Source organism: Uranotaenia lowii, chromosome 3 (assembly GCF_029784155.1).
Source record: "Uranotaenia lowii strain MFRU-FL chromosome 3, ASM2978415v1, whole genome shotgun sequence".
Lineage (NCBI taxonomy): Eukaryota > Metazoa > Arthropoda > Insecta > Diptera > Culicidae > Uranotaenia > Uranotaenia lowii.
Window position 1 is genome coordinate 90,083,056 of NC_073693.1, and position 22,545 is coordinate 90,105,600.

Genomic DNA, 22,545 nt, shown 5'->3' on the forward strand with positions numbered 1-22,545 from the left:
TCGTAACAACAAACCTCAGCCCACAGTGGCTATTATTTGTCTGTTACATTACACATCACAGCGTTACACATCGTAACAACAAAACTCAGCCCACAGTGGCTATTATTTGTCTGTTACATTACACAACACAGCATTACACATCGTAACAACAAAACTCAGCCAACAGTGGCTATTATTGTTTGTTACATTACACATCACAGCATTAGACATCGTACACAGTAAACCAAAATTACCGAGTTCGGTAATTTAGTTTACAGAAACTGTTCTGTAATTCGAAAATTTTCGGTAAATGATCAATCTGACGTCTTATTTTTACCGAGTTCGGTAATTCGATTCATGTTGTACCGAAGTTCTTGTATTTTTATGTAAACAAATCGCTTTGCCGTAAATTTTCGGTAAAAAACAACCGAAAACTGTAAATCAGTTTCGATGTCAATACAAACGTCAAATTCCGATCGTCCGTTTCTCAGCGCAACTGTCTCACTCTAATAACCGCGATGTATGAGTGGCATTGGTGGCATCCCGCTTGAGCTGTAGAAAAAGAAGCAAAAACATTTCCAATTCTGTATGCGCGAGCGGGATGCTTTCAATCAAGCAGTAAAATTTCGGTATCGCGGTTGTAAGGGGCCGGTCTGTGCTTTTGACGTGAATAGCTAGGACCAGTTTTGCGAAGCTGAATTAGGTTCGGTTGAAGATGAAAGTGTTGTGTGTTGTCTCGATTTTAATGATGATGGATTTCGAGAATCCGGACGGATCACTGCGCCGCGACGGAAGAATCTTTCTCCTAAGGACATCGGACAATGAACGTTTTTAAATACAAGATCCCGCAGCACATGAAGCCCTGCAAGGTATGACTGAGAATAAACATCTTTTTATGATTGAAATTGTAATTTAAGTTTGTTTTTTTTTTTAAGGAAAACCTAAACCCCACCACCACTACCGGATAACAAGTGCCTCAGTTATCCAGCGAGCTAGAAATTTTCCGGAATCAGCTGGTGCGGTGTACTCCAATGAGCTACACACCAAAAATTTTGTAAAATTAAACGTGCCAGAAACGTTTCAACACCTAATACTTTTTTAATCTAATCCAAATCAGATTTAATTTTACATCACGTCGAACCTAAACGACCCAAATTTGAGCTTCGAATGATATAAAATTATGTCCCTAGAAACGCAATTTCAATATTGATAATATAAGCGTGTAAATGTTGATGAATTTGTTTTGTTTTGTTTCGGGTCGCGTTTTACTTCGGTTTACTTCAGTGCAGTGGTGTAAAAAAGTGGCACGGGAGGAGCGAATGATTGCCGTGTTTTTCCTTCAAGTGACCAACTACACGGTATCTGGATCAGCAGCAGGACATCAAGCACCCAAAGGTCGGAACGAAACTACCGGCGACAATCCGTTGAAAGCGGCAGCATCTGATCGAAAATCAACCAATCCATCATCGCCTGAACAGCGGCTGGTGAGTAAGATTATTCAATCAGAGGAAGTGCTTGCTGACCTCACTTATGTTGATTGCCAGGTCGTTCCGTCGGGTTCGCAGAAGGAAAAAAAAGTGAACCAATCGGTGATCCCACTCCGAAGAGAGGAAAGTGATCGGTAAGTGAACTCAAGGCGCCTCATTAATATTGTGATTGTGATCATGATAGGAAAGTGACTCATCTTTTTCCCACAGGCAGAGGAAAACACGACAGTCCCGAAGATGAGAGATAGTCGTAAGAAAAAGCAGCCCCACAAAAACCCTGCTTGATCTCGTGCTCCCGATTCCTGGTGATTCGATTGGTCTTGTCAACGCACAAGCTAAAGCGATAACACCAGCAGCGCTTGGAAGACCGGTGCCCAGACGTCAGATTGGCTCTCCTCAGGTCAGCGGCACGTCAGATTAGAAGTAGCGAAATCCGGAGAAACGGTTCCAGGAGACCTGTGCTGAACGGCAATCATCTTTGGAAGCCCGCACCGGAGCCGCCGTTGCTCTCGGTTGGAAGCGTCTCGCGGAACCTGTATCCACCCAGGCCGCCAACGTTAGAGAAGATCACCACAAATCCGCGATCAGAGCATCCGATAGGCATAAAAGTTGGGAACTGATTCCAACAGCACTCTAGGACACGACCGTCAGCATTAGTCATAGGATGACACGTAAGCTAACCCTATTTTGTTTATATTGTGTTTTGAATATGTATACTTATGAAAACCCAAATCCTAATATCAAGCCTCTTTCAAATTAGATATTGGGATTGAAAAAAACTTTTATTAATACACCTATCAATTATTGTAATGCTAAAACGGTTATTGCTAATTTCAATGTACTCTCGGTTCCCGTTTAGCGAGCAAGTACTATGAGTTAACGGATTTAGGTTACCAGAGCTAAACGTTTCCTAGCAAAATCCTCACAAGAAAAAAGCCAAATATTTTAAACATTCTATTCAACCCTAATACGAGAAGTATTTTTTTTAAACTGATGTCTTAAGTCGTCTGAATATAGAGCTCAATTATAAGAATTAAAAAAAAAATACATTGGTTTATTCAGTTCTACAATTGTTTCTAAATTGCCAGTTTTTTTTATATACAATGGCAATAACAATATAATCTACACAAAAAATATATCATAACGAAATTTCACGATTTTCATATTATAAAAACATTGACTACACTGTAATGATACTTAAAAAAATCCTTTCAATTACCATTGGAAGAACAAACGTGAATTTACAGTTTTCATGTTAAGGTAAACACGAATTTGCATGCAACACAGTTTAATTTGATGTTTTTTTGCTCAAGTTAGGACGGATTATAGAATCGGTTATTTAACGTTTTCAATTTAAAGCAGATTAAGTTTAATCAAATATAAGCCATTGCCTATATACAGGCGTCTAAGATTATCAGAGGAATTTCGTTTGACTCATTCGTATGGAGTGTTTAAATTTAGGAGTTTAATTGAACATATTTTGGTGCAATAAATGTATCCGCTTCATTTTTGTTGGCAACAGATTGTACTGTATAAGAAACAAATCTGCTAATTATAAATATTGATTTGTTGTTGGAAGACAAATTTTAAAAACTTTAAAAAAAATTTCAAATGCAATGTTTATAAGCAATAAAGATTTCCTATTGTAGTGAATTTCCCTAAATATTAAAACTATGAATTAAAGAGTTTTCTTCCGATTATTGAAAACACAACTTTTCGTGTCAACAAACGTCTTAAATCTGATCTTTTATTTTCAAAGCCTCCTACATATGTCTATAAAGAACATTTTCCTCATGCTATCTATCTTCTATTTCATTTTCACTCCTTTTTTTCATTCGCTATCAGTTTCAGTAAACACCGTTATTATTTTTTTTCCATCTCTTTTCCACATAAACTGTACTCATTTCTAACGGTACATGTTAGTTACGTTCAAACTGTACCTGTAATTCATTTTATTTTTGCATCTCAATTCAAACTTCGCTCACTGTCTTCCTCGATTTCTTTCTTTCATTTTCTATTCATTGATTTTTCTAAATACCTTTCAAACCTACATATTTTCCCACTGATTTTTTTATGTCATTTACTAGTGTTCTCTACACCTATCATAAAGTTAATTTGGAATAAACTTTAAATTATAATGTAACTTTGAAATAAAACTTGTTTACAACGGGTATCGCCTCTGTTTTTAATCATGAAAGATGACATTTCCCAACAATTTATTTCAATAATAATTCGAACGTTACACAACGCCATATAATTTCTGTTGCTCCACCTTTGTGCGTCCAATTTCACATACATTTAAATCATCGTTGATTTAATATTTTGTCGAATAAGTCATAAAATTTATGTACAAGCAGTTATGGCTTCAAGCGTTTCTGTTTTCTTTAGTGTAGTTTTATGTCAAAAGTGATGCTTCAATTTTGTGCATCCAATTTGACATAAATTTACACCAAAAAATTATTAATATATTAATTTAATTCCTATTTTATATTTTTTAGCTACAGTCAATTTTAATTCATTGATTTTCACAATTCTCAATAAGGCATGGATCCCGATGGGAAGGTTCAATTTTGTGCATCCAATTTGACATAAATTTACACCAAAAAATTATTAATATATTAATTTAATTCCTATTTTATATTTTTTAGCTACAGTCAATTTTAATTCATTGATTTTCACAATTCTCAATAAGGCATGGATCCCGATGGGAAGGTCGAAATCCTGAATTACCGATGTGGTTTATTTCGCACAGCACGAACTTCGATGTGAGATAACACGAGTCGATTCCAGAAAGTGCTCCATGCAAAAAACGTCGTTTTAACGGATATGTTTCGCTTGTAGTGTCGTCTGAAAATGCCAATAATATTTACTGAAAACTGTGAAACGTTCGTAAATGTTTACCGAACATCGTAAAGCATTCGGTAATTTCAGTTTTGGTGCACGGCGTATAACGCAAAATGATTCGAGACTCGAGTCATCTTGCGTAATAATCTGTGCATCATAAACTCAAATTATCGAATATTTTACGGTGTTCGGTTAAAACTCCTAAATTTGGCAGTTTTCGGTTAATATTACTGGTATTTTCAGACGACACTACAAGCGAAACATATCCATTCTGATGAGCATTAGAGGCTCAGTCAAAACGACGTTATTTTAGCATGGAGCACTTTCTCGAATCGACTCGTGTTATCTCACATCAAAGTTCGTTATTTCGGTAAAAATAAAAAATACCCATTTTTCGGTAAAAAATACCGATTTTTCGGTAAATATTACCGAATTTTCGGTAGTAATTACAGACATTTCGGTAAAAATCACCGGATTTTTGGTAAATATTACCGAACTTTTTGAAGTTGTCTGGTAAAATTTACCGGTAATTCGGTAGTAATTACAGATATTTCGGTAAACTCTACAGATTTTTCGGTAAATATTACCGATATTTTACAGTTTTTTCGGTAAAAATGATCCATATTTCGATTATAATTACGGTATTTCGGTAAAATTTTTAGGGATTTCGGTAAAAATTTTAGGGATTTCGGTTAGAGTTTTAGGTATTTCGGTAATAATTACAGGTGTTTCGGTGAACTGTACCGGTTGCTCGGTTCATATAACCGAGCTTTATAGTTTTTTGGTTAAAAATGACCGACCTTTCGGTAATAATTAAAGACATTTCGGTTCAACAATACCGGTTTTCGGTAATATAACGAGCTGTCATGTTAACAACTGTCAATATTTTGACAGATGATCTGCCGAGTTTTGGTTATTTTTTACCGGAAAAGGTCCGTAATATTTGACAGCTGTCACTCCTCGGCCATGAAAAAATTACCGAACAGTTTAACGAACTCCACATGTTAGGATTTCGGTAAAATAATTACCGAACTCGGTAATTTTCGTTTACTGTGTAACAACAAACCTCAGCCCACAGTGGCCCCTATTTGTCTGTTAAATTACACAACACAGCATTACACATAATGACTGCAAAACTCAGCCCTGGCTATTATTTGTCTGTTACGTTACACAACCCAGCGTTACATATCGTAGCATCCAAGGTTCTTATATACACTAGGTTCTCCGACTTTTACAGTAAGTACACGCAGAAAAAGACAGGGGGTTGGTTACAACAATACGTTTTGTTATTTTATTTTACATTTTCAATGCAGATTTTTCGATAGCTTTCACAAAAAAATCGATCGGAAATAACAATAAAATATTGTAATTTTTACACACTCCTTTTTTATTATATAAAAATAAAATTTGGTTTAGTTCGAAATCAAAAATCGGCTAATTTCAATGAACGTGTAGTAGGTCTAGAATTGAAAAGCAAAATAAAAAAAAAAGAAAAAAATATTGAGAAAATATTAACAAATTTTCTCATTTGAACAGCAAGCAGCAGCAGCCGAAACAAGTTTTTGAAACCACTGTGACTGCCGAGCACGATTCTCTCCTCCGGATTTTTATTCCACAACTCATCTAGCAGGTTTGTACAATAATTTAAAGTTTAAGTGAGGTAATTTGTTATTTTTTTTTTTAAACAGACGGACTAACATGCGGAGCCAGTGCATTCATGAAGTAAGGCGGACCATGGTGCATTACATTCGTACAGCAGCTACAACACAACTGTGGGTTGGCCAGCGATTTGTGAGGATGATTTGGCCATAACATGCTAAGAGGGAACACGAAGAATTCCCGATGAAAAATGGTGTTTTAATACGAATAAATGAAGCATAAAACATTTCTTTGAAAACGAATAAATAAATCCGAAAACCAATAACAATTTTGCTTTCGTTTGAATTGAAAAAAAAAATTAATTCGAATCATACAAAACTGCTAATTTTCAACCCCCAATTTTTTTAATTTTAGGCTAAAAACTTTTTGTGTGTTTTACCCAAAATTTTATTATTTTGAAAAGTAGGATGGATCATTTATAAAAAGGGTGTATTTCGTTTTCAATCAAACGATAACTTTAAATCAAAACGATACTTTTATTCAGTGTGGCCAAAAATATATTTGTGCTTTTTCCCAACCAAAATTTTTATTATTTTTGGCCGAAATCTTATTATTTTTAAAATATATTTTTCTGCGTGTAGGCGAGGAGTGAGCGGGGCTCTCAATGAGTTTGTTTATTTTTTGCTCAGCTTTTCTGTGGTTTGTTGGTAAACAAACTTCATGAGTTCCGTATAGTTGCATAGCCTACATAGCCAAAATGGCTGAATCGGGAATTCGTTATTCGGGAACACCTCCTGAATATATGACCTTCTAACCTATCAGGGAGCAACCAGTGTTCAATTGAGTGCCAGTGCTTAGTCCCTCTGGTGTATTACGGTCTCGTCCAACTCCTTCCCAATTCATGTACCTTGCTTTCCCCCGCGGTGAGAAGTTTTAGCCTCAAAAGGGCTCTGTGATTTCTCACAAGCTGCCGCATAAAAAAAAAAAAAAAAATAACGGTAGTAATGATAATCTGTTCTGAATCCATGAGCTTTACATAAGGTGCGGAGATATTTTGATGCTGTCACAAATACATCAGTATCTTCAGACTGGTGTGCATGCAATGCGGTCTGATTCGCATCAATGACGTCATAAGAGTTGTTTGGGTTGCAATTACGGAAGACTTTTTGATTTAGATAACTTTTGTTTAATGAAAAAATGACCAAGTGCTGCATAAAATCCTGCAAAATTTCGCAGGTCGACGCTAAGAAGCAAAATAGCGCAGTGAGTTTTCATCAGCTAACGAAGGAACCCGCGGTACGCAAAAAATGGCTCGCGTTCTGTGGCCGTAAGGATGGATCCGGCATATACGTGTGCTCCCAGCATTTCGAATTGACGGACTTTGTCAATGTTTATATGGAAAACGCAATGAGGGTTCTTATAAAATCTGGTAAGTATTTCTAACTTAGGCCATTATCGCAATATTCTTTAAGTTTCGTTTTTTCTCTCAGCTTTGCCATCCATTCGTTGCCCTCCAACTGAGTCTGCTCGATCCATCAGAGCTAAAGTGAGGAACCGGAATCAGAAAAGAAAAGAACTTCTACAGAGAAATGCAAACTTGTCCAGGGTGGGAAACAACAGTTCAATCGAGTCTCTACAGAACAGCACTCCATGAGCTAGATGTAGAGGTGTGGATGAACTCGGTTTGCCGTGGTATAGGTGATCGAAAAAACGTAAACATTGTGTGTATTACAGTGATGACGTCATAACATCATCGGGGCTGCAGTGCGTAATACAGTTCACTAGAAAAGTTGTCAAATTAACATGATTAAAGTACTATAATACTAATAATAATAGTTCAAATACCTCGCTGTTTCCATCGTACGCAGGATTTAGATTTGGAATAACTTCTTCCGGCCAATCAGAGTTGGTTTTCAACGGATCGCTTATCGCCTCACAAATCATCAGTTTGGTCTGGTAGCTCTTGGTCCTTGACGTTAGTGCTGTTCCATGAGCTTTACATAAGGTGCGGAGATATTTTGATGCTGTCACAAATACATCAGTATCTTCAGACTGGTGTGCATGCAATGCGGTCTGATTCGCATCAATGACGTCATAAGAGTTGTTTGGGTTGCAATTACGGAAGACTTTTTGATTTAGATAACTTTTGTTTAATGAAAAAATGACCAAGTGCTGCATAAAATCCTGCAAAATTTCGCAGGTCGACGCTAAGAAGCAAAATAGCGCAGTGAGTTTTCATCAGCTAACGAAGGAACCCGCGGTACGCAAAAAATGGCTCGCGTTCTGTGGCCGTAAGGATGGATCCGGCATATACGTGTGCTCCCAGCATTTCGAATTGACGGACTTTGTCAATGTTTATATGGAAAACGCAATGAGGGTTCTTATAAAATCTGGTAAGTATTTCTAACTTAGGCCATTATCGCAATATTCTTTAAGTTTCGTTTTTTCTCTCAGCTTTGCCATCCATTCGTTGCCCTCCAACTGAGTCTGCTCGATCCATCAGAGCTAAAGTGAGGAACCGGAATCAGAAAAGAAAAGAACTTCTACAGAGAAATGCAAACTTGTCCAGGGTGGGAAACAACAGTTCAATCGAGTCTCTACAGAACAGCACTAACGTCAAGGACCAAGAGCTACCAGACCAAACTGATGATTTGTGAGGCGATAAGCGATCCGTTGAAAACCAACTCTGATTGGCCGGAAGAAGTTATTCCAAATCTAAATCCTGCGTACGATGGAAACAGCGAGGTATTTGAACTATTATTATTAGTATTATAGTACTTTAATCATGTTAATTTGACAACTTTTCTAGTGAACTGTATTACGCACTGCAGCCCCGATGATGTTATGACGTCATCACTGTAATACACACAATGTTTACGTTTTTTCGATCACCTATACCACGGCAAACCGAGTTCATCCACACCTCTACATCTAGCTCATGGGTTCTGAATAGCTTAATTCCTGTCAAGTTCGGTCCCTTCTCGAAAATCGGGCTCTGGAAAGTTGGAAAACACCGATTGCCATCGTTGTTTCAGATTATATAACGGATTTTGTTTTAGAATTTTCAACAAATCACAACAACGGCACTCACAAAAGAATACTTACAAACTACTGAAGTTTTAGTCGTTTAATCTAGTTTTGAAACATGTTTGAACTTTTTCAATTAACTTATTGGGACCTGTTTTTACCCAGATTTAAAAACCATTCCTATTTGATAAAAAGGGAAGCTTCTTATATCTACATCTATAAACAGTGAGAAACGATAACAGAACCGTTTTCACACTTTTTGCTTCCGAGCTTTTTCATGTTCGCGAAAGAGAAACAGGTTTGAGATAAGTAATATTCTGTGGAACTTTTTCCTGATATTCAGAAAACAAACATATAGTAATCGCATAATAAGCCGCTTAATAATCGCTTGGTGCACGGCACCCCCCCAAATAAACGCACTTCAATCAATCAATCAGAAAACAAACGCTTTTATTTTATTTAACCTGTCTTACTTTTTATTCTCCATATAAGTATGACATATTATACGGATCTGGCCTAGCCATCGCTGTTCTGTTCTGAAGTATTCATTTCCATTTCGTGACCTTCCTGTTCCTGTTTCATCGTCGGTTTTCTACGTTTTCCTGTATTCCTATGTCTTTTCTCGGGCGGTACACTGAACTTCCTCGCGCTCGGGGGAAGACTCTTCAGCAAGCCCCGCACCCGATGGTATACGGTGCCGGAGTGTGGCCCTCCCTTCACACCGGTGTTACGCCAGAAGAAACGAGACTGCAAATGGAAAGGTGGTTGGTTAATCGATTGGACTGGGCAACGTTCGGCTGTTTGGAAATATTACTTCCGGAGGGGCTTCGGGTGAAACGCGAGTCTCGCTCAGGTGCGGAAAGATCGACAGAATCTTTTTGGCGGCCATTTCTACTTCATCAGTCGAAGGGTAGCTGAAACAATAATTAATCGATGATAGGTAAAAGCTTGAGTATAAAATTTTGAGTAGATAAATTGAGTGACACTTACATATAATGTTTCAAAATCCGTCTCTCCATGTACTGACATGCGACCCTTGTCAAATATTGTAGATCCTGAGTTTTTGGAATCAGACCTTTGTCCAGAACAGGAATAAGTACTTTTTCTCGGAAGTCTTCATTATTGTAGAACGTTTCTCGAGAAATCTGAAAATTATTCAATGTTGTTAAATTCATACTGTCATTTATGTTTGAAATTATCGCTCATTTTATCAACTGAATGTGTCGATATTTATTTTCACGTAAGTTAGGCAATCAATTTCATATCTTTTACTCAAAAACTCTACTTTGTCAGATTATCTCGTCAAAATTTATTATCCTGATAACTGATATAGTGAAATAAATGAAACCATCTTACCTCATTTTTGGTGCTCATGAATTTGGAATCTGTCGGCACCTTTAGCAAACCTTGGCGTTTGACTCTTTCAAGCAGTTCCTCTAAAATAAAATTGTTGTTAAAAATTTTGTTTTTCTTTTATAAAAAGTTGGATTTGAAAGAAAAAAACTAACTTTTTCTCTCTTTTTGAGTCTTCGGCCTTACGACTGTTTCCGGTTCAACTTCCGCTTCTTTCCGGGATGGGGACGATTTTTTAGGCGATTCGCCAACACTTTCGGGTTCAATATACCCTGTCGAATCGCAAGCGATGTGCTCGAATGCAAACGGATCTTCTTCGGTCGCTTCATCGCTGTCTTCCTCGTCCTGTCTCCGTAGTTTTTCGTCAGTGGCTTCGCACCGTTTCCGCAAAGCAAAGGCCACCTCTATATCGTAGTAGCATCGGGTGCACACGTACGCCGGAAGACCGTCACGTTCCGATATCTGTATAAGGATATGGAAAGTTTAGGAACTATCTAAGGAACGTAATTAACTTCATCCGTGAATTTGAATGCTTTAAACATTTTGAAGGATTTGAAATGACCAGCTGAATGGTTCGTTTCCAAATCATAACAAACGATTTTCCAGAGTTGGAGAGGCAAGTTGGGATAGATGAAAGGAAAAAAAACTACTTACCCGAACCGAAGCGCATTGTCGCAGTTTTTTGGCCAAATCTTCTTGGAACAGCTGTACATAATCCTCGGATGGACTGGATTGTGCACATACGCGGCACATCACTTGGCTTACGTTGGGCGGCATCACGAAATTTTTGGGCAAACTTGCCAAGTCAAATTACACACATTTGATACTTCGATGCTCACAAGCTGAAATTTGAAGGGGTTTTTCGAGTTCTTTCCGCACTTTTGAGTGAAAGCGTCCAACAGCACGCACGTTTATTTCGAACTACCCACATCTCAGGTAGATTTGGCTCAAATGACACGCTTGTAGAATTTGAACGCAAAAGAATTAAATTATCAGAACTGTTTTATGCTGGTTTTATAAAGTACTTTGTTTAAAACTGGAACCAAAAAGTTGAATTAAGGGAGATTCTTTCTTTAAAATTTACAATCTTTTTTTAATGTTTGGTTTTGTTGATTCAATTCTAACTTGCAAAACATGAGAATAAGTTCAAAATTTTCCTGGCAATATGGAAATCACTTCAATGTTTATTCGATTTTAAGCTGAGAACGATTTTTACTAAGCAGTTTTATTTTGACCGATTTCCTCTAAATGAGACGTTTAAAATCGTGACAATAATAGCACAGATAAAAGGTTGAGATAAATCTAATGTTATTGTTATGTTATGTTATTTATTTGTAAGTACAGAGACGTTTCCGTTTTTTTTTTGGCAAACACTCTCGTTAGTCAATTGATTCGAAAACAGCTTCTTGACCATGGACCATGAATCATGGACAGGAATGGCCACTAAGAGACCCAACCGTAGACGGAAGTTATTTAAAAAAAAAATCTTTAAGTTTCCCTACTTCAGAATGGTCCATCAGGTTGAAAATGACCGATTTACAATCCAAATTGGCCATCTACTTGAAATATACGCTGGATTTTCGCATGACTTTCCCTTCGTTTTTGAACGACGAAATTACCGACAACTTCTACCTACTTTTTTCAAAATTACTATAAAACATTAATTTTGAAAACAACGCTCCCTTCCGCTTTTAAAACGTTGAGGATATTTAAATGAATTTTCAGTTAAGTTTTAAGAAATCTTCAATAGTTTTATATTGTTTAATAATTAATTAAATATATTTGTAAAAAATACTGCAAATTTCTACAAAACAGTGAGGCTTACTCTGCGAGTCGAGTGACGAGACACGCGAAGTTTAACTTCGTCAAGGAAATTCAGATTAGTTGATAAGGCCGATAGCAGCTCTTTAGAGCATGAGATGACAAAAAAGTAGACTCTGCAGACGAGAGGTACCACTTCGGATAGTTTTCAAAGGGTCCTTGAAGAAGATCCGAATTGAGATATTTGCCTATAAAGCGTTCTCTAAAATTTATCATTAGGATTTTCGAGAAATCTATTAGCGGTGTTTACATTATTTTGTACATCTACCTACTTTTCAAACAATTTATTATGTCGAATTGAAATTTTAAAGATCAATTTTCTTAGCTTATAAACTAGAAAGCTTAAAATTTACTTCAGCTGTAATAATCATAGATGCGTGTAACAGAAAAACTGAAATACCTTGAAAATAGACGTGACGTGATGACGAAATTCCAAGAATACGGTCAAGATCTTACCATCCTTAACACAACGTTCCATCGATTGAGGAGTCCAATACCTCACCAGTCGATGTTTCGGCTTTGGTATCGCTCTCGTTAGCTGGCTGTTCAGGGAGTTTACGTTTCTTAGATCGCATCAAGAATTTCCTTTTCTCCGGCGGAACCGTTTTCAACATGTTGCGAACCCGGTTGTAGATGAGCCCGTAATGGCCATGACCTTTCCCTTTTCCGGCCGTTCTCCAGAAGAAGCGTGACTGATTTTACAAGAGAAAAACAAAGATTAAGTAAACTATTCTTTGGCGGTGTGACATTTTTCGTTAACAATACCTCAGGTGGAGCGTCCGGAGTTACGCGAGTTGCGCTCAATTGTGGAAACAGTGCCAGCAACTTTTTGGCCGCCATCTCTTGCTCGTCAGATGAGGGATACCTTAAACAAATAAAAAAATATGTGAAAAAGGATAAAGCATGGCAAAATTGCTAGCTTACAAACTATGAAGTCTGATTCGACGCTCCATGTACTGACATGTGATTCTTGTCAAACGATTCAGTTGGCTTCCAGTAGGTACTCCACCCTTGTCCAGTATCGGTATCAAAACTTTGTCGCGAAAAACTACATCCTTTTCGAAGGATTCTCTTGAAATCTGCGAAGTATAATGTGAATATATAGAGTATTTATAGAAACACATGAACATGGCAGAATCTTACTTCATTTTTGCAGGTAAATCCTGGCGACCCCGGTGTAAGTTTGGTAACTTGGTTCTTTACTCTGCTTCGTTCTAGTTCTGAAACGTTAAAAACAATGTTAAGACAACTTTATTGATAATTTAGAAAACATCCTACTTTTCTTGTCGTTCTTAGACAGTTTTTCGGGACTCTGGTATTCCGCCGGATCAGACAACTGCTCAACTATGATCTTCTTGTCTTTACCGATTATCAAGCTGGGTTTGTCCTTTTCCCTTCCTCGCTTTTCTGGGCGCGATTCATCACACGAGACATACTCCAACGAGATGGGATCTTCATCTTCCTCGGCGCTATCTCCGTAATCCATAATCAGATGGGACCTTAGCTTGGCATCGGTTTTTTCGCATCGCTTCCGGAAGGCATAGGCCACCTCCAAGTCTTGGTAGCATTTGTTGCATATGTACCGGGGCAAACCGTCATTCTTCTCAATCTGTAACGAAAATAGAAAATTAGAAAAACAAAAATTAATCCTTTTGGCATTAAGTAATATTTTACGTTCTAACAAAATAATATAGAGAAAAAAAACAGAATATCAAATTCGAAAATCACATGAACAGAAAAAGTAAAAACCATTACCCTGAAACAGCTTTCGGGTTTTGTCCTATCCGTTTTACCATCTTCATTTTACTTACTTGCGGATACAATCCGCCATAACCGAGAAGTGAGTATTCCTCGAAACAAAACAAAAAAGTCAGGTTAGGAGAAGGTACCAATAAATACTTACTTGAATCACTGCACAGGTAGTAATTTTAGGAATCAAACGATTCAGGAACAGATCCACGTACGCTTCGGAAGAATCGGACCGTTCGCAAACGCGGCACATAAGCCCATCGAAATCCTCGTCCATTTTAGTTATTTTTTTTCTTTGGGGAGCTGATAATTTGTACCCGATTGAAATTACGCAGAATCGCAATGAGTTATCCAAGCCACAGTTGGCTTTACTCGGCGGGTGAAAACTGAACTGCGTGCCTCACCCGCTGAAAACTCCGTCTTTGTTTACCAACAAACCACGCTACACGCTTAGAAAGAATAAGCCAATTTTATTAATTTTAACCTAAGAAAACATTAGAAAAGCTTTCATATTGTACGAAAATTTTACATTCGTTTGAGAATTATGAAAAATCCTTTTTTTATATTGTGTTACATACAGTTTGCTTGTTATATCCTAGTCGATCAAAAAGTAATCCGAACAGTTTTATCTCCTTTATTTCTGCTTAGATTTTCAAGACTTTTTATCGTTCTTGATTTTCGAGTACCTTGAAAAGTTTTAGCAGGCAACACTGCGAGAGACCCGCAGGGTCTCAAAAAGGGACTCAACACAATTTAACCGGAAGTCAGTTGGTCTCTCAAAGTGTCTCAATCGTAAAAATCGAAAATAACAACAAAACTTAAAAACATTACGCATCTTTGTCGCTTGAATATGAATTTTTTTGAAGAACTACCAAAAATAGTAATTAATCCCTCTGGAAAAAATCTTATTATCTTCAATACTAAAACGTACTTACCTACCTTTTATTCGCCCCAGGAACTGCACGCCCATCTCAATGGATCGCTCAGTAATAGAACGCTGCAGGAGCTTCGAAAACTGAAGTATGGAACTAACGAAAATGGGTCGCCCGAGGATTCCGGCTTCTATAGGATTGACCATGGTCACAGTATGGACTTGAGATCGTAAGTTTAAAGAAAAAAAAAATCTAGTTAATGCATAAGTTAGATACTTTCTAACTTAGGCTTTCTGATAGATGCAAAAAGGCGGGATTATCACAAATTAAAATGAGTCAAGAGTTTGAAAAATAACGGTCGAAATTCAACACGCTTTGCAAAGCGTGCATAAGTTTTCCTATAATGGTCGGTGAAATCTTCGTATTTTTTCAATATTTTATTTAATTCCTTAATATCAAATTGTTTAGTTTTATTTTTTCAGTTATGTGTAAGTACTTTAGTATTTAAAAGGCACTTACTATCCACTAACTGGATGTTTCGGAGACGTTAAATAAAACACGTTTATAGGTTGATATCTAGCACAAGACTGACTGGTATATTTTAGTTGATCAACATCCCAACCCGAGTACAACATGCTGAGAGATCTATTCTCTCTTATTATAAAAGTAAGCGAAAGGGATTTTGAACTAAAGGTCGAATACATAACAATTCTCCCCCTTTTAAACATTGCTTACATAACTACAAAAAGTATTTAATTCATTTGTTCTTAAGATTATATAATTCATTGATTTCCTAAAGCTATTCTTTTGTTTTTGATTCGTGCTGATCTCCTAATGGTTTCCGAGTTAGAATCCTTTCGAACATAGCTTTGATCTTGATTACTAACTAAATCCTTTTCAAATTCAAAGCCTAAAAGATCCTCTTCTTCATCTAAAGACAATTTTCTTTTCCTTTTATTGGATATAATTGGCACTAGTATATTTTGGCGGGTTGGCAGCTTATTCTGAATTCTCAACTGATCCCTGTGGACGTTTGTAGTCGCGTTTCCACACGCCACCTGAAATGTGTTCAAGGATATCCGTTTAACAAATGTTGCTTCTATCCATTTAGCCAACTCATGCTGCCTATAATTTTTAATCCAAACTTTATCACCAAGTATTAAACTATCAAACTTGTCACTTGATTTATTCTTGACCTTAGTTAACTGCTTTCGTTGTTTATATTCCTCTGGTTTTATCTGAATATTTCTAGAGAAATGATTTTTTGGATTTAATAAATCTATAAGAGTTTTTGGCTTATACTTGAATATTTTCTCCGAAGGAAATTTCTCCTCATTAGTTATACATGTGTTCCTATAATGGAACAGAAAATAATTCAATTGATCTTCTGTATCCCAAGATCGGATCTCTGGTTCCAACAAATATTTCTTTAATACATCTTTCACCAACCTTACCATCCTTTCTGCCTGACCATTGCTTGAAGGATGGTACGGCGGACTCTTAAGAACTTCAATCCCTAGGCTTTTCAGGAAGTTAATAAATGTTTGTGAACTAAACGGAGGACCATTATCTGTTACTACGCTATCTGGCAACCCAAAATTTGAGAAAAATTTAGCGAATTTCTTTATAACTTTTGCTGCGTCTGTACCATGTTTCATCCATTCAATCTCGATCCATTTTGAATAGCTGTCAACGATTATCAAGAATATTTTCTGCCCCAAATAAAAGAAATCAGCGTGTATTCTGCTAAAAGGTTTAGTTGTAGGAATCCAATTAGAATCTTTTACTTTTGCTGGTTCTGGTGCCATTTTACAGCATGTCAGACAATTTCGAACATATTGCTCAATATCTGCATTTATGCCTTCCCAATAAACAGTTTGTCTTGCAAGTTGCTTCATTTTCACTATCCCAGAATGATTAACATGTAATAATTTCAATACTTCTGGTACAATATTCTTCGGTATCACAACACGATTTTGAAACAGTAAACAACCATTAAAAAGTTCTAAATCCACTTGTTTTGAAAACATATTTTTAAATCGCTTTTCAATGCTTTGTGGCCAACCAATTTTAACAAACTTAGCAACTTGGTTCAGGATATTGTCTGTCTCTGTTTCCTTGGCAATTTTTGAATAATCTAAAGGCACATTGTTAAAACCATAATTCAAATTTTGAATTACTGTTGTATCAAGGTTCTGTGGAACGTTCTGTAGTAAAGGAAATCTAGAGCAGAAATCAGCATTCGCAAGTTTTTCCCCTTTCCTGTAGCATATGTTGAAATCATATATCGACAATTCTAAAATATATCTCTGTAATCTAGTAACGAAAATCGAATTTTTTCCCTCTTTACCGAAAATTCCCATCAAAGGTTTGTGATCTGTGTACACCGTAAACTTGTGACCGTACAGATACTTGTGAAACTTTTTGATAGTACATACAAGTGCGAGGGCCTCTAAATGTAATATTGGATATGATTTTTGGGCATTATTCAAGGAGAAAGATGTGAAACTAATGGGTATCTCTTCTCCATTTACAACCTGCGCTAAAACTCCTCCCAATCCATAGTTACATGCATCCGTTATAATAATTAAGGGCTTTGAAGGATCATAAAAAGCCAAAATTTTAGATTTCAACAAGGCACTTTTACTGAGTTCAAAGGATTTTTGGCAATCATCTGTCCATTTGAATTTATTATCTTTCTTCAGCAAACTATAAAGCGGCGAGAGTTGGAGTGCAAGCTTAGGCACAAATTTTCCATAATAGTTTATCAACCCTAAGAACGATTTCAATTCTGTAGTATTTTTTGGTATCTGTGCATATTTTATAGTTGCTAGCTTATCAGGGCAAGGTTTCAAACCTTTATCTGATATAATGTGCCCCAAATACGACAATTCAGACACAAAAAATTTACACTTTTGCCAGTTCACCTTTATGTTTGCAACCGATAGACGGTTAAGTACAAGTATCAATCGTTTCTTACACTCTTCATCATTCCGTCCTGAAATTAAAACATCGTCTAAGTATACAGAAATTCCTTCGATATTATCTAGAATTCTTTCCATCGTACTTTGAAAAATGGCACAGCTAGAAGATACGCCTTGAGGTAGCCGATTGTATGTAAATAGCCCTTTAATTGTGTTTATCACCATAAATCTTTTGCTTTTCTCTGATAAGGATAACTGAGTGTAAGCTCCTTCAAGATCCAATACACAAAATGTTGTACAACCCGACAATTTGGCAAAAATGTCCTGTGCCACAGGCAAAGGATATGTATTTGGAATAATGCATTTATTTATAGACACTTTACAGTCTATAACCAGACGAATATCTTGATTTTTCTTAACCACAGCTATAACTGGAGAAGCCCATTCACTAGTTTCTATTGGAGTTATCACATTTTCCTTTTCTAATTTCTCCAAATGTTCTAACACTTTTTCTCTGAGGCCGTATGGAACGTCATAAGCTCTTTTAAAAATTGGTTTATCATCCTTCAGTACAAGTTCAGCCTCGTATCCACGAATAGGCTGAGAGAAATCTTTCTCAAAAACATTAGAAAATTGTTTCTTAAGTTCAGAAATTATGGAATCTTTGTTAGGAAATACTGTAACATTTTTTACACTTGGGTTTTCACAAATAAATGTATTTCTCCATTGAGGAAAAAACACGTCCAACCACTCTCTCCCTAAAAGCGGATATAAATTATAATTTGATCGATGCATATTTTCTTTCAACACAACCAAAGGTAAATTTTCTCTACGGTTGTTCAAATCTACCCGCACATTTGCTTCTCCAAGTATTTCAAGTTTACCACCGTTTACTACCACTAATTTCCGATTACTTTTAAAGATGTTAACAGTAAAAAGTTTTTGAAACAGGTACTCCCCCATTACAGACACAGCTGAGCCAGTATCTATTTCCATAGTTACATTTTGTCCTTCTACACAAACATTTACTAAACATGAAGAATTTCCTGTACTCTTATCATTCGATACCAACATACATAAATAATATTCACCTGAAGAAGATTCCTCCTCAGAATCGTCACTCAATTCTACTCTAAGTCGAGTCAGCGCTTGATTAATATTGCTAATCGTATTATTCGAAGGAGCCGGGACAACAACGCTCTGAACGCGTTCCGTTCTGCTAGGACCTGCCCTGTTGCCGATGAAGACATGACACTGCCTCTTAATATGCCCTTTCTGACCACAACGGTTGCAAATCAAATTAGCATATCTGTGATCTCGGCTTCTGCTGTTGCTCCTGTCGTCGAAAGATACTCTCCTAGTCCCTTGTTCCCCGCGACTCCTACTGCGACTACGATAATCAACATTTCTTCCATTTGTTGGTTGGTATCTATTACCACCGTGAATCATCCTTCTGCCCAATCTTTCTCTCACTGAGCTCACAGCTGAATTCTGTTGATAGCTGCTACCCAGTATTTTGGCTCTGTTTGAGGCTAACTCCCACTGGGTTACTATACGTTCAGCTGATTGCAAGGTTAGACGATCTTGTTTTAAAAGTTCTCTTTGTAAGTCCTTATCTCTGATCCCTACCAATATTCTGTTTCTTATGGCTTTATCCTTATAATCGCCTAGATCACATTGAGAAGCAATTAATTTAAGATCAAGTATGAAACTCTCTACTGTTTCATCCTCCGTTTGAACTCGCGATTCTAGCTTAAAACATTGAACCACATCTGTATCCTCTTTATCAAATCGACTTTTAAGACGTGCGATCATATCGATGTAGCTGACAGTGTTCAAATTCTGTCCTGGATATAACAATTTTAGCTCATTAAATATCACTGGACCGCTCAAAGTTATGAACAGAGATCTCTTGCGATCGTCAGGAGTTTGATTAAACTCAAAAAAATGCTCAAACCGTTCAGCATACTGGCTGAACAATGTCCCAGGAACATAAGGTTCCATGGATCCCACTATGTTTGCCTGAACGTTAGCCATCTCAAACAGAGCTAATTTTGTGAGAAACTAAAAGCATAAAATTCACGGAATTACTCACCAGTACTAATTGATGACTTTCTCTACAAATCACTCACCAACCTTCGCTCTATATGTTGCGCTGATAAACCTCTCGCCCAATCGATCTCACTCGGAAAACTCTCTAGGCGAATTCTTGGCGCTTGTAGAGTCGAACAATGGCGAAGGTCCCTCTATTCACTGCAAACCCAACTCGAAATGGCGATGAAATCCAACTAGCTATACACCTTCCTTCGGCAAGCTTGATACGTTGTACAAAATGGTAATTCTCGGGAAGCTATACACCGTCTTTCGGCAAGCTTAGGGATGTAGCACTCTTGCTCTTAGAGCTCAGCCTGTTCAGAATAATGGTTTTCTCCTTCCTTCACTTAACAGATTCTGATCTTATATAGCTTTGTCACAGTTAAACTATGGCTCTTCAAAGCTTTTGTTCGCAATCACACGCCTTTTACGGATTACAGATGCGTTCGTAAAACACGAAAACTGACTAACGCGGTAAGTGGATTTCTAATTTACCACACTTTTCCCTCGTCGTCAATTTATGTGTAAGTACTTTAGTATTTAAAAGGCACTTACTATCCACTAACTGGATGTTTCGGAGACGTTAAATAAAACACGTTTATAGGTTGATATCTAGCACAAGACTGACTGGTATATTTTAGTTGATCAACATCCCAACCCGAGTACAACATGCTGAGAGATCTATTCTCTCTTATTATAAAAGTAAGCGAAAGGGATTTTGAACTAAAGGTCGAATACATAACATTCAGGAAAAATAAATATTCTCACGTAACGTTTGAACTTCCCCAAATACAAAATTTTTATACGTAAATCCAGTACCCAGTTTGAAAACAAACTAATAAATTAATCTCCAGCGTTGAAAAGACAAAAAAAATAAGTCGTTACGAATCTCTAAATTCTAATTTTTCAAATTTATCCATCCAAAATTTTACATTTCTTTCCAAAAGCAGTTTGTTCATTGTAAACTCAACAGGAAAACATCCATTTAATGAAACAAAATCGATCAGATGCTTCCAGAAATTTAAATACGCGCACGATTTAACGGATCAACCGGACCTCCTGGCATACGCAACCCAGGCAGTGATCGAGGATTTCGCCAACGATCAGGTAATCTACCTGGAGTTGCGCACTAGTCCGAAAGCAAATCAGGGCATGTCGAAGCACGACTATTTATTAACGGTTTTACAAACAATAAGGTACTCTTACAGGTTTTCTAAAAAACAAAGTCGGATAAAAGAGCTTTAACATTATTTCAGAAAAGTAAAAGATACAATTCCATCGATCACGGTGAAATTGCTCCCTTCGATTGATCGCTCAAAAGGTATTGCTGAAGCGAACGAAACTATCGACCTAGTCTTGTCCCTTCATCAAACCTTTTCGGACATCATAGTCGGGGTGGACCTCAGTGGTCCACCTTATGGGACAAAATTTTCCGACTTCGTTCCCGTTTTAAAACGGGCTAAAGAAAAGGATCTCAAGATGGCCCTTCACTGTGGGGAGTTCGAGGATGATGGCGAAGTTCGGGAAATGTTTGAATTTGGCACCGATAGAATCGGACATGGTACCTTCATAGAGGGAGATACTTTGAAGTTTGCCAAGGAACATCGAATCCCGTTCGAGTGCTGCCTCACTAGCAACGTGAAATGCGCGACGGTTGGTTCCTATCGAGAGCATCACTTCAAAAAGCTGTGGGATGCCGGACATGAGGTTTGCATTTGTGTAAGTTAGTGCGTTAAAATTTGAAGACACAGCCATGTGGTTATAATGTGACCTATTTTTTTAGACTGACGACTTTGGAGTTTTCGACACAACGCTGTCTCGGGAGCTTGCCATTTGCAGCGAAACGTTCGAGCTGAGTCAAGAGGAAATTTTTGGACTTCAGGTTCGAGCCATCGAATACGCATTTGCCAGCGAAAACGAGCGCTCGCGTCTCATGAACGTTCTCAATCGTTTCAAAAATGACAGGATGCCTTGTTAGTTCACTATTTTAATGATTACAGCTTTCAGATTTGGTTTACACTTTATACAGGTTTAGTTTTTTCTCTCCTTTCTATTTCACTACGAAACTCCCACCAGCGCTCACAAATTTGCTGTAAAAGCATGTTCACGTGGATTTATTTGTGCTTCAGTTTGTCCTTTCTATTGGTTTGATAATTTCGAACTTACCCGTTCTATTTTTTTCCCAAAAGCATTCCTCAATGTTTTCTTTAGCAATAGTCTCCAAGACAACTTGCTTTAACGGTTCTTTTTTATACTTTAAACATAAACATAACGAGCACATTTTCACATTGTAAGCTATGAACTTTTGATATTTTACATACTATTGTTAATTAATAAGGTGAACAAACACAAATTTTCAGTGTGCCACTTGGTTTGTTGACTTTTTGGCTTCGACCTGCAACTTAACTTTTTTTTTTCAAATGTATTTCATGTGCCATTCTGATCGAGAACTGTCTATTGCACAAGCTTATTGATATTTGCTCCTATGGATTTCTATAGGCTCGTTATGGATTTCTATTATGGTTCCTAAAAGGGAAAAGCTAATAATCATTGATTATTGTCAACCTTACTTGATAGGTAACAGAGTAAGACCAAACAGCAACAAAGAATATACGCAACGGAACTTATTTAACTAACACGATCTCTGTTTGTTGATGTTTTCATTCTTATTTTGAAATGGTTCCTTGATTTTATTTTTCGTTTATTAGCTGTCTTTATTCATTCCTGACCTGAAGATAGAACATTTAAAGAATGTCGTTAATAATTCCGAAAGTGTTTTAAGAGTCAAAGTTCCGA

At 37.0% G+C, this 22,545-nt stretch overlaps 3 protein-coding genes and 1 long non-coding RNA gene across 4 annotated transcripts; 2 read left to right on the forward strand and 2 right to left on the reverse strand.

The window, feature by feature from the left end:
* Positions 1-309: 309 nt before the first annotated feature.
* Positions 310-3,794, forward strand: LOC129755966 (uncharacterized). Its single transcript, XR_008739360.1, has 4 exons — positions 310-848; positions 915-1,463; positions 1,524-1,600; positions 1,677-3,794. It is a non-coding gene; the product is annotated as an uncharacterized LOC129755966 (long non-coding RNA).
* Positions 3,795-9,361: 5,567 nt separating this feature from the next.
* LOC129755579 (uncharacterized) lies at positions 9,362-11,202 on the reverse strand. The gene is made up of 6 exons (XM_055752142.1): positions 10,944-11,202; positions 10,445-10,751; positions 10,293-10,372; positions 9,927-10,081; positions 9,751-9,850; positions 9,362-9,683 (listed from the first exon to the last, which is right to left on the reverse strand). The coding sequence occupies exons 1-6, from the start codon at positions 11,064-11,066 to the stop codon at positions 9,453-9,455; spliced, it is 996 nt and encodes a 331-aa protein (XP_055608117.1). The 5' UTR covers positions 11,067-11,202; the 3' UTR covers positions 9,362-9,452.
* A 1,185-nt stretch (positions 11,203-12,387) lies between these two features.
* LOC129750558 (uncharacterized) lies at positions 12,388-14,292 on the reverse strand. Its single transcript, XM_055745528.1, has 6 exons — positions 14,014-14,292; positions 13,389-13,719; positions 13,254-13,330; positions 13,035-13,189; positions 12,876-12,975; positions 12,388-12,802 (listed from the first exon to the last, which is right to left on the reverse strand). Exons 1-6 carry the CDS (start codon positions 14,134-14,136, stop codon positions 12,572-12,574), a joined length of 1,017 nt encoding a protein of 338 aa, XP_055601503.1. The 5' UTR covers positions 14,137-14,292; the 3' UTR covers positions 12,388-12,571.
* A 106-nt stretch (positions 14,293-14,398) lies between these two features.
* Positions 14,399-22,285, forward strand: LOC129750557 (adenosine deaminase-like protein). Its single transcript, XM_055745527.1, has 5 exons — positions 14,399-14,739; positions 14,815-14,960; positions 20,757-20,945; positions 21,006-21,468; positions 21,533-22,285. The coding sequence occupies exons 1-5, from the start codon at positions 14,710-14,712 to the stop codon at positions 21,725-21,727; spliced, it is 1,023 nt and encodes a 340-aa protein (XP_055601502.1). The 5' UTR covers positions 14,399-14,709; the 3' UTR covers positions 21,728-22,285.
* The last annotated feature ends 260 nt before the right edge of the window (positions 22,286-22,545 follow it).

Bases quoted from the DNA above. Each gene is read 5' to 3' on its own strand.
- LOC129755579 (XM_055752142.1), bottom strand. From the start codon at position 11,066: ATGCCGCCCAACGTAAGCCAAGTGATGTGCCGCGTATGTGCACAATCC. The intron at 10,373-10,444 runs GTTAGTTTTTTT...ATTTTATTTTAG, and splicing joins GACTCAAAAAGAGAGAAAAA to AGGAACTGCTTGAAAGAGTC. The intron at 9,684-9,750 runs GTAATATTTCCA...TTCCATTTGCAG, and splicing joins CACCCGAAGCCCCTCCGGAA to TCTCGTTTCTTCTGGCGTAA.
- LOC129750558 (XM_055745528.1), bottom strand. From the start codon at position 14,136: ATGGACGAGGATTTCGATGGGCTTATGTGCCGCGTTTGCGAACGGTCC. The intron at 13,720-14,013 runs GTAAGTATTTAT...TTTTCGTTACAG, and splicing joins CTACCTGTGCAGTGATTCAA to ATTGAGAAGAATGACGGTTT. The intron at 13,331-13,388 runs GTAGGATGTTTT...TTAACGTTTCAG, and splicing joins GTCTAAGAACGACAAGAAAA to AACTAGAACGAAGCAGAGTA.
- LOC129750557 (XM_055745527.1), top strand. From the start codon at position 14,710: ATGAATTTTTTTGAAGAACTACCAAAAATA. The intron at 14,740-14,814 runs GTAATTAATCCC...TATTCGCCCCAG, and splicing joins TTGAAGAACTACCAAAAATA to GAACTGCACGCCCATCTCAA. The intron at 14,961-20,756 runs GTAAGTTTAAAG...AAAATCGATCAG, and splicing joins CACAGTATGGACTTGAGATC to ATGCTTCCAGAAATTTAAAT.